Source organism: Garra rufa, chromosome 5 (assembly GCF_049309525.1).
Source record: "Garra rufa chromosome 5, GarRuf1.0, whole genome shotgun sequence".
Lineage (NCBI taxonomy): Eukaryota > Metazoa > Chordata > Actinopteri > Cypriniformes > Cyprinidae > Garra > Garra rufa.
In genome coordinates, this window is record NC_133365.1 from 22,113,576 (window position 1) to 22,125,161 (window position 11,586).

Consider the following 11,586-nt stretch of genomic DNA (forward strand, 5'->3'; position numbering starts at 1 on the left):
AGCTCTATTAATAGCCATTATTCCATCTGGCAGTTTCATTTAAGAACACCAGCCTACAAACAAAACTGCTTTCTTCAGGATGCTTACAGCATTCTGGAAGAGCAGTATATCATTGAAGTAAACAAGTAGAGATGCTAGTGCCAAGTCCAAGCCAGTGCAGCCATATAGGTCAATTATGTCATGACAGATCATACATCTCTACTGTTGGTTTGTACTTTTAATTAGGCCTAAATACAAGTTTTTACAAACGCATACCTATTACACAGTTCAGCAAGTGTCAGATTTGTAAAGCACGACTACACCCAAAGCAACCACGAGCCTTAAGGGAGGACAGATGGCTGTGTTATCTGAACTTAACCTACAGCAAAAATGTAGCTCAACGGGACTGAAGCAGCATGCGCCTGGACTTAAGAACTGAAGATAATTGTTTTCAATAAATCTCATTTGAGTCATACCTAATAAAATATTAATTTAGCAGTTCACACACCCACAAAAAAGACAATTTGCTAAAAAAAAAAAAAAAAATTACTCAGCATCAGACAATTTAAAACCTAAATGAGTTGGTTTCTTCATCAGAACAGATTTATAGAAATTTAGCATTAGCTTCTCACCAAAGAATCCTCTGCGGTGAATGGGTGATGTCAGAATGAGTCTAAACAGCTGATAAAAACATTACAATAATACACAAGTAATCCACACAACTAAAATTGATCAATTAGGGTCTGGTGAAACAAAAAGCTGGAGTACTCTATAATATTAATTTCTCCAGTGAAAAAGTCATTTTGTCTGAATCAGAAGAAAAACAGGCACAGATCAAGCAGTGCTTATAGCGAAAAGAGTCTAAAACAACAAATATGTGGATGGATTTTAATGACAACAGTGGAAGGATTTATGGATTATTATGTCCAGAAGCAACCGTTTAAAGTTAAAATGTCTTGGTTTAATAATAGAACTTGTTTTTTTACAAATACACAGCTTTTCGCCTCACAAGACGTTAACTGATGGACTGGATTCGTGGGGATTACTTGTGGATTATTGTGATGTTTTTATCAGCAACTCTCATTCTGACGGCACCCATTCACTGCATTACCAAGCAAGTGATGTAATGCTAAATGTCTCCAAATCTTTTCAGATGAAAGAAACACACCTTCATCTTCTAGCCTGAAGGCGAGTAAAGTTTCAGCAAAAGTATTTTTTTTTTTATTATTTCCTTTAATATATGGCCAGGGGTGCGTTTACTTCATCTTCACAAAAGGCAAAGAAAATATGACATCCCAAAACTTGTTTTAAATCATATATCGGTCAATTTAATCACAAACTGCTAATAAAAAGTTAAGAGTAGACTTCTAACATATTGTAATTCATTTACCACAGTATTATAAAAGGTACAATAATAGTACAAGGTAACAATAATAGCATTTTCAAAAAAAAAAAAAAAAAAACTTTTTGTAATGGTAGTGCTTATATTGTATATACATCAATGCATGGCTAACATTCAATGCGTGCATCAAAACACTGCATGAACGTACATGCATTAGAATCATATCATCTGAACAACATTACAAACAAAAACCTGTAGACATGATAATCAATTACTTCAAATATATACCAAACAAACCCCTGTCTGTTCTGATAGTCTTAACTCACTGTCAGTCCAGCTGTCATCTGCTGATCACACTGGGTGCAACATCATGATGTTGACCATATAAACACGCTTTTGTGTACCTGAAGACCAACACACCCAATGCTTTGTGCAAGAAGCGTTCTGTCAGAAGCATCGACACATATCACGCATTAAAGCATCCTATGAGCGTGTTTTAATAAATAGGCAAATAGAGAGTATCTGTCAGCCGGTTGACTGTTGCTTGCTAATCCGTGAACGAACAGGCCGCGGGCCTACAACGAGAACAGCTAATTTAGCACGATAAACCGCTCCTTCTGGTGAAAGACGCTTACCGTCATGTTGAGGCGGCCGGGTGGATCCCGAGGCCTGCTCGGCCATGGTTTCCCGGGGCTGAGTTTAGAAAAGCGGCTCACTGAAGGAAAGCGAGGAGCACCCAGCAGAACAGGCTACTAGAGACTGAGCAACGTCATTGTAGAAATAACACGCACTGCGCATGCGCGCACCGAGTGGGCGGAGCTCTCTTTAGTAACTGATAAATTCATGACAACACAGCAAGAGTTTGCTTAATGATCTTGACATTGTATCTGCGTTATCTATATTTATTTATTTATTTTATATGATTTGTTATTAGGCCTATTAGTTTATAACTCATTAGTTATATGTCCATCTTAATAAATTAATTAATTAATAAATCACTAAATATTTAGATGAGACCCATTACACCACAAGAATAAATGCACACAAACATAAATAAATAAATAAATAAAATAAATGGCACTTTACTATAATAAACACAACCAAAACAATCAAACATACCACAATAAAAAAAGTTTTTCAAGAAGTATCTTATGCTCATTAAGGCTGTATCTATTTCAAAAATACAGAAAAAAATACTGTGAAATAGTGTTACAGTGTAAAATAAAGTTTTTCTATTTTTATACAAATTAAAATCGAATTTATTCCTGTGATACAAAGCTGAATATTCATCAGCCATTACTTCAGTCTTCAGTCTTCAGTGTCACGCGATCCTTCAGAAATCATTTTAATATGCTGATTTATTATCAATGTTGAAAACAGTTGTGCGGTTTAGTATTTATTATTATTTTTTGAACCTGTTATACTTTTTCAGGATTGTTTGATGAATAATAAACAGTTAAAAAGAACAGCATTTATTAAAAATATGTTTTCTAACAATATTAGTCTTTTATCAGTTTAACAGTTTATCAGTTTAATTTCTTTCAAAGAAAGAAAGAAAGAAAAACAATTATTTACCCCAAACTTTAAACGGTAGTGTATGTTACAAAAGATTTCTATTTTAAATATATGCTGTTCTTTTCTAATGTTTTCTTCATCAAAGAATCCTGAAAAAATGTATCACAGGTTCCAAAAAAAAAAAAAACTGTTTCCAACAATGATAATAAATGAGATATATATATATATATATATATATATATATATATATATATATATAATGATTTCTGGAGGATCATGTGACGCTAAAGCTAATGATGCTGAAAATTCAGCTTTGCATCACAGGAATAAATTCTATTTCAAAGTATATTAAAATGGAATACTACTATTTTAAATTGTAATAATATTTCACAATATTACTGATATTTCTGTATTTTTAATCAAATAAACTTGATGAGCAAAAAAGACTTCTTTAAAAAACACGAAAATCGTTCTGATCCCAAACTTTTGAATGGCAGTGTACTGGATTGCCTATAATCACATTACACGTTACTAATTTATAGATTACATAATTATATTTACAATGGCAGATAATTATTCTTAAGGTAATGATTCACCCTAATTCTTTTTACTTTCTTAATTTTCCTTTAAACAGTTTCATTTGAGATTTTTCAATAGTAGCTTTTATTCTCCTCACAAACCCCTTTCAGTTCATTCAGTAACGTCGGTTTGGGAAACCTTGGCGTTTAGTAACATTTAATGCACTTCATGATGTTCAGAATGAAAAAATATTTGTAATCAGTAATGAACTACATTTAGTAAGTAATCTACCCAGCATTGTCATTAACTAATAAAATAAATTAATTCAATCAATCAATCAATAATCCCATGAAAAATTCATTAAAACAGCTACAATAACACTTAATAAAAGACACTTAGATGCAGAGGCCATGCCTACCATGAAGCCTCTCTTTAACTAGCTCATTGTCAAGTATATATTGGGTTTTGTCCTTTTGTGTGTGTGTGTGTTTCCTTTGTTCTATTTTCCCACCAATCATTACTTTATTAGTGGTTACTTTGGTTTGGTCTGTCTATTTAAATTCTATTTTAATTTCCTCAGTTCATTACACTTCCTTGAGAAAGTATTTATACCCCTTATGTTAAACTGTTTTAAATTACTTTTTTCCAATCTAAATTACTTTTTTTTCCAATCTAGACTCCATACACCATAATGACAAAGCAAAAACAGAATTGTCACAACTTCATAAATTTATTAAAAATAAAAAGACTGAAATAAGTAAATTGCATTAGTATTTATACATATAACTCAGTACTTAGCTAAAGCACCATTACAGCCTCAAGTCTTTTGAGGTATCTGCATTTGTCTGGCAGACATTTTCAGGTTTCTCCAGAAATGTTTGATTGGGTTCAAGCCCAGGCTCTGGCTGGGCCACTCAAGGACATTCACAGAGTTGTCTATAAGCCACACTTGCTGTGTTCTTAGGGTCATTGCCCTGCTGGAAGGTGAACCTTCTGCCCAGTCTGAGGTTCTGAATGCTCTGGACTGGGTTTACATTAAGGCTATCTCTATATTTTGGTGCACTGAGCTTTTCTTCTAATCTGACGAGTCCTCAGACCCAGCCACTGAAAAACAGCCCAGCAGGTGATGAGCAGTGCCTGGTTTCCATTCAAACATGATGCTTGAGATTGAGGTTCATCAGACCACAGAATCTTGTTTCTCACAGTCTGAGAGTCCTTTAGATGCTGTTGCAAATTCCAAAGTGTGGATTCATGTGTCTTCAATGAGGAGAGGATTATGTCTTGCCACACCACCATAAAGCCCAGATTGGTGGAGTGTTGCAGTGATGTTTGACCTTCTATAAGTTTCTCCCATCTGCATATGTGATCATGGAACTCAACTAGAGTGATCATCAGCTTCTTGGTCACAACTCTAGCCAAGGGCCTTCTCCATCAATTGCTCAATTTGACCAGGAGGCCAGCTCTAGGAAAAGTCCTGGTTGTTTCAAATTTCTTCTATTACTGTAAGGGTAACAGAGACATGCTTCTGTGAACATTTAATGCAGCAGAATGTTTTTTGAACTCTTCTCCAGATGTGTAGTCCCAGCCTCAGGCATCACGCCCACGGAACGTTGGCTAAACGTCTGATGCACTTAACTGGAAACACTTCAGGAATGTCGAAGTCGTCATCTGATTAGTTGAATTTGACCGGATTTCCGGGAGACGCGAGTGTCGCGTTTATTTTCGGTCCGCCGGGAAACAAAGCGAAGACTGATTTACTCGGCGTTTTGCTAAAAGGTGCTTATGCAGATGCCATTGTTGTTATACACATTTGCGACGTTCGGGAACAAATTACTGACTTACTGCTTGTGCTCCCTCTTCTTCGTTATCTTTCAGTGCTGGTTATTTCAATGACTGACTTGTTGCACGCCAGTCTGTTGTTGTGGGGGCATTTCCACGCACCGAATCGTGACGCTGAACGAAACGAACTGTGATTGGTTGTTTGACATGTCGATCAAACGGTCTTATGGGCGGGCCTTGGCCAATGAACGCTGCCATGAATTCCAGACCTTCAGCCGTCAGTCTGAAGGTCTGGCTATGCGAGACTACCAGATGTGTGGCTTGACTCTGACTCTGAGCTCTACAGTTTTTTTTTGTTTTGTTTTTTTTTTTTGTTAGTTTTTTTTATTAACCTCAGGGCTTGTTTTTGCTCCGCATTTTCAGCTGTTAGATATTTTATTAAGACGTGTGTGGCTTTCCAAATCATACCCATTCAACTGAATTTGCCACAGGTTAACTTCACTCGAAGTGTAGTAACATCTACAAGCAATATGAATGCTCCTGAGCTAAATTTTAACTGTCCAAGATAAGGGTATGAATATTTATGCAATGGAATCATTTAAGTTTTTAATTTTTAATAAATTTGCAAAGATGTTGAAAACCTGTTTTTTGCTTTGCCAATGTGGTGTATGAAGTGTAGACTGGTGTGGGGAAAAAAGTAATTTAATGCAGTTTAACATAAGACAGCAACAACAAAATGTACTTTTGCAAAGCTCTGTATTTCTAAGTATTTGGATTTTGTTTAATAAAGAAGAGACTATGACTGCTGTGTTTATTTCATTATTGCTGCAGACCAACTGTGAAACAGCTGAAATTAAATTAAATGCCTGAATTTAGTTATTTGCAGAATAGCAGAAGTACTATTTTGTTCTACACCATCTCTCTGGCTCTCTCTTGAGTTCAACTCCCTACAGCACCCTAAAAAAGTTGATTCTCAACTAACAATACACTTCTGAGACTTAATAAGGCTTATAAAAGGCTTATGTTGACCACATTAAATAAACTCATGAATACTTCAAACAAATTAATCCTTGAGACCACACCCACTAAAACACATAGAAACATATCTTTGAGACAACAGCGAATGATGTGCTTGGATGCAGAATAGCAGAAGTACTATTCTTGTAATACACCATCCCTCAGTCGCTCTCTCTTGAGTTCAACTCCCCACAGCTTACTTAAAACACCACACACAGTCGATGTACAATTGACTGACAACACACATCTGAGTCACACAGACCTACAGCTTATGTGGAAGGACTAGTGGGTGGAAAGAGGCTGGACATTCTGAAGAATTTATTCATTTAAATTTAAACTTCCAGATTTGACACTTCTGTAACATATGCAAGACTAATGTGATCTATACCGAAGACAAAGGTAATTAAGATTTATCTTAATTTCATTTTCACAAACACATGCGAACAGCTATTTTAAAACAGTTGAGTTTTTATTTTGGAAAAAAAGTGTAGATTATAAATTTATAGTAAATTCAGTGTGATTTAGAATACAGAAATACATTGTTACAATAATTTATTGGTTAAGTTTGCCAATCTAAAAAGCTCCTTAATACTGTTAAAACCAATCTAAGATCTGAGATACATTCAGTACGTTATCTACTATATTTTCTTTACAAAATACAATGTATATTAATTATTATAACATTTTGGATTGTGTGAATCTGCACTTTGACAAATGTTAATGATTCAGTTTCTGAATAACGGCCTATTTTCTAAATCTGTGTGTGAAAATGTGTGTAAATGAATTCAAAAGTAGGTTTTTTAAAACTAAAAAGGTCAGTTGAGTGAGACGCATTAGGTCGCAACTCATAAGCCAGAGCTAATAAAAGAATGATGCAGGAAGTCACTTAATCATGTGTAAAACTTGGTCTCTTGCAGGATGACTGCTGTAGGCATGATAGAGCTAGAGAGACATTGTTTGCCACAAAGAATAATCTGAAATATTACAAATAAAAATGACTGTATTCATTACCAAATATGGATTACACTCTTAAAAATAAAAGTTCAAAAGAGGTGTTTTTGTAGTGATGCCAAAGAACCATTTTGACAAACATTTTAAAAATCTAAAGAACCTTTTCTGCATTTGAAAGATTCCATGGATGTTCAACGTTCTTTGATGCCAATAAAGAAGCTTTAGAGTGTAGGTTTTTTTTTTGAAAGCATATTAAATCTAGGTTAACATTCTCCACCCAGGAAACACAGCTGACTGGAAAATAAGAAACTTCAAGCATGTGCCCAAACAGTGCTGAAAAGGAGAAGTAGCAGGAGTTTCAAGTATGATATTTATCATAATGAGGAACAAAATAACTCTATAATAGTGATATATCATAAAATCTGAACATTTTCTCTGTTTCATTTTATAGATGGAGTTTTTACGTCAGTATTTCTGGCCAGCATTACTGCTGATCATCATTGTGGTGTCTCTGCTGATAGTAATGATTTTCATAATCATCAATGTTTGCATCAGTAAAAGAGGTAAAATACATCTGAAAACGGTACAGAAGCTGTGTTTAACAGGAAGTAACTGTCACACTTTTTACTGCAGTAAATATAAATAATACTTCCACTATTACTGGCTAGGGAAAAATAGTTGAGTTTATATCAATGCAATTCATTGTAGCTCATTTAACACCCATTAACTCACTTGTTTGTAGCTTTAGCAAAAAATATAAAGGAATGTACGAAAATGAATAGAATTTAAAAGTGTTTTGAACTACATGTTTGAAACTGCAGAAAACAACCTTCAGCTTTCTGAATTCTGCCTCATTTGACTAGTCATTATTATAGCAGATTGATTAAATTTATCTAACTTTTTTTTGTTTTGTTTTCTCTTTTTCTAGCTGCTTGGTACAGTACACAAGTAAAACCAAATAATTACGGTCACACACATTTTGAAAACCAGTAAGTCTGTCAAGCTCATGTAAGACTAGATGCTTATTACACAAAAATGTGTTTACACTCTAAAATAAATGACTTTTATCATTGCAGGAACAACCAAGTTCATCAAAAAGACGTTGAGAATGAGAAACCACCGTTACCTTCCAGAGATCAGTTCAAATCCATGGAATCTGGTCAGTTTTTCTGTTAGTCAGGGTAGTGGCATATTTTAATTTTTGACAGGATAAAAATGAAGCAGTGAGGGACAGAAGTACTATACGTTCATTGGATTGTACTGTTGTTTAACATTACACTTATTGTTATCTTTCTAAACAAATTTCAGTAGACATAAAGTGAGAAATATTACATGATCTAGGACTTTTATAGAGTGCGTGCTACTGTAAAGACTGCAAGTCTATCACTCACAGCCTCGATTTCATCATCACTCAAAAAAGAAAATTTTGTCCTCATTAAATTACCATCAGAGTTGGGTAGATTACTTACAAATTGTACTCTGATACGTATTCCAAATTACATGACAAAAATGTATAAGTAGTTAGTAACGTAATCTGTTACATTACACATTTTAGGTAATATAAGATTTTAGATTACTTTTTGATCTCGTTTATCGCATTGATCAAAATATTCATCTTGTACCATACTGAGAATAAAAATACAAAGATTAAGAAAATATATTCCATTCATTGTTATTCCATACATTAAGTGCATTAAACCTTTTATAATGTCAAGGTTTTTAAAAGTTTAATGAAAAGCTTTCTTGAAATGTTTTTAAAAGCTGTTATTTAAAAGTGTTTAATGAAATAAGTCATTATAAAATTAATCAAAATAAAACACTTACTAAAAAAATGCTATATGTTATTTGTTTATTTACGTCACGTGACCATAAGCAACCTCAGAGAACCATGAACATGCAAATGTGATACTTAATTATTAAAATATTTATTTGTAAAATCTCAGGGGTACTTCAAATAAATTTAGATATATTTTGTGAAAGGGGATCAGATGTGAAAACTGGTTTTTGTGAATTTGCGAATTCATGAATTTGTGGATTTGAATGTGCTTGAAAGACGAAAGCTTTCTAAAGACATAGTTAAATAACAGACATGGTTAGCCTACAGACTGATAATTCAAATAAAAACTAATGTGTTCATCAGTAGTTAATGCATTATTGAAACACTTCTTAAACCTGAAATGATTTTTACAAACCCAGTGGTCAAATGCTGTGTCGCCACCTGACTAGCGACTCATCTTTGTGTGAATATCCAAAACTTTCTGAATGTATATAACAGTAGTCTATTTTAGAAAGGAACATTTAAAAGATCAAAAAGAGAAATTAGAGAGAATCAATAAATTATGAATAGTAGGCTATTATTGCTATTGTGTAAATAATATGCAATCATGTCATCCATAAAAAAGTAACTGTAGACTGATTACGAGTATTTTAAAATGTCATTTATTCTAATTACAAGTACTTCACTTTAGGAATTCGACTACGTAATCCAGATTACATGTAATCAGTTACTACCCAGATCTGCTCACCATCATATTGTTTCAGACCTGTATAAATTGATGGTAGCCATTGAGAGTTTTTTTTTAATACTATGGTAGTTCGTGGCTACCATCAAAACATCTCATACAGGCAGGTTTGGAACAATATAAGAGTGAGCAAATGATGATAAAACTTTCATTTTTGGGTGAACCTTCATTTTTAAATTCAGAATGCCATTTAACCTGACAACCTCCCTGCTGACAAAAACAGCTAAAACCAGCCTAGGCTGGTCGGCTGGTTTTAGAGGGGTTTTGGCCCCTTTTCCCAGACTTGCCAGGCTGGTCAGGCTGGTCTTAGCTGGGAGACCACCAGCTAAAACCAGCCTGGTCAGGCTGGGAGACCAGCTAAAACCAGCTACTTCCAGCTAAGACCAGCCAACCAGCCTAGGCTGGTTTTAGCTGTTTTTTTTTTTTTTTTTGTCAGCAGGGCTGCCTCTGAAGAACTGCAGACTACAGAATACATGGCCATGATGCAAAATAAGCATCACAAACTCATCAATATATCAACACAGGAGTTATTTATTATTATTATTATTATTATTATTATTTAATTGATCAGAGTCTCTTAAGTTCATCCACCTTCCCTGCTGAAAAAAAAACAGCTAAAACCAGCCTAGGCCTCTTAGCTGGAAGTAGCTGGTTTTAGCTGGTCTCCCAGCCTGGCCAGGCTGGTTTTAGCTGGTGGTCTCCCAGCTAAGACCAGCCTGGCAAGTCCTGGAAAAGGGGCCAAAACCCCTCTAAAACCAGCCGACCAGCCTAGGTAGCTGGTAGTAGCTGGTTTTAGCTGGTCTCCCAGCCTGGCGGGGCTGGTAAGGCTGGTTTTAGCTGGTGGTTTTCCAGCCTGGAAAAGTGGCCAAAACCCCTCTTAAACCAGCCTGCTTGTTTTAGCTGTTTATTTGCTTGTTTATTTTTAATGTAAGAGCATTGCAGCCATTTTGTAACTGAAATGCACAAGGCTTCCGGTGTTATTATTCACTTCCAGTTATTTTAGCTGTACAAAACAGCATTTTGCTGTATGATACTGCAAAAATGATATTTATTTTCTTATTCATACACACTATCCACTTTATTTCTCAATGTGGAAATAAGCCTATGGGCGAGACTAATAATGAGAATAACAATTTGCAGTAAACCGTAAAACTGTTTACCGCACTACAAACCAGCGTGTTAAAGATTATACATTAAAATAATAAGATATGACACACCAATTTGCAATATCAAGCAGCAAAACAAGCTGTTTTAAAACAGTAAATTTACAGCTAAAAGCGCTGGACGCAGATGAGACAGGAGGCCAGACAGATAAAATTTACAAATGGCCGCACTCCTACCTCAAAAATAAGGTGGATAGTTTAACAGTTTACTGCACTTCACCAGCTAATCAATCTAAAGTCTCGCAAATTGATGGAAAATAGCATCCAAATTTCAAAATGAAGTGAATAGGATAAATGATCTTTCTCTGCATATTACAATACGCAAAACAGAAATGTAACCAGTTTAATATCATATCTGAATTTCCAGTGGATCAGAGTTATGAGGACGTAGATGCCGCGTTGGACTATGTGGAGGTTGAGGATGAGTCGAGCCCTCCTGTCCTTCAACAACCCCCCTTCACGCCACACTACACCACCGCCGAAACTAAAAGTCAAGAGCAAGACGCTGTCTCTGAGGATTACGACGATGTTGAAATCCCTGCTAACTCTGACAGCGAGGATTATGATGACATAGGGTAAAAGACAAAAAAAAAAGTATTACTTTCCCTTCAGCTGGACACCTAAGCGGACCCACAAATCAACTATATGTTTCCTACAAAGTACTATTGTAAAGTACTCAAGCAAAAACAAGTTCTAATAGAATGTAAGCGAATATAAGTGTGTGTACTTTCATATTAACCAATCTTTCACTTCCTATTCTTAGAAATGCAATACATCTTACAAAAACGTCATTTGTTTC

At 35.0% G+C, this 11,586-nt stretch overlaps 2 protein-coding genes across 2 annotated transcripts in view; one reads left to right on the forward strand and one right to left on the reverse strand.

Moving 5' to 3' along the window:
* LOC141334987 (rab GTPase-binding effector protein 1-like) overlaps positions 1-2,092 on the reverse strand; it is a 40,794-nt gene extending 38,702 nt beyond the window's left edge. Inside the window, exon 1 of the mRNA XM_073840225.1 lies at positions 1,957-2,092. Coding sequence (XP_073696326.1) covers positions 1,957-2,002 — 46 coding nt within the window. The 5' untranslated portion in view covers positions 2,003-2,092. The remainder of the gene's footprint in view (positions 1-1,956) is intronic.
* Positions 2,093-6,370: 4,278 nt separating this feature from the next.
* LOC141334303 (uncharacterized) lies at positions 6,371-11,551 on the forward strand. The gene is made up of 6 exons (XM_073839350.1): positions 6,371-6,550; positions 7,384-7,464; positions 7,554-7,665; positions 8,031-8,091; positions 8,179-8,261; positions 11,155-11,551. Exons 3-6 carry the CDS (start codon positions 7,554-7,556, stop codon positions 11,364-11,366), a joined length of 468 nt encoding a protein of 155 aa, XP_073695451.1. The 5' UTR covers positions 6,371-6,550; positions 7,384-7,464; the 3' UTR covers positions 11,367-11,551.
* The last annotated feature ends 35 nt before the right edge of the window (positions 11,552-11,586 follow it).

Coding starts and splice junctions, on each gene's coding strand:
- LOC141334303 (XM_073839350.1), top strand. CDS start 7,554: ATGGAGTTTTTACGTCAGTATTTCTGGCCAGCATTACTGCTGATCATC. Junction 7,666..8,030: donor TGTTTGCATCAGTAAAAGAG/GTAAAATACATC, acceptor CTCTTTTTCTAG/CTGCTTGGTACAGTACACAA. Junction 8,262..11,154: donor GTTCAAATCCATGGAATCTG/GTCAGTTTTTCT, acceptor CTGAATTTCCAG/TGGATCAGAGTTATGAGGAC.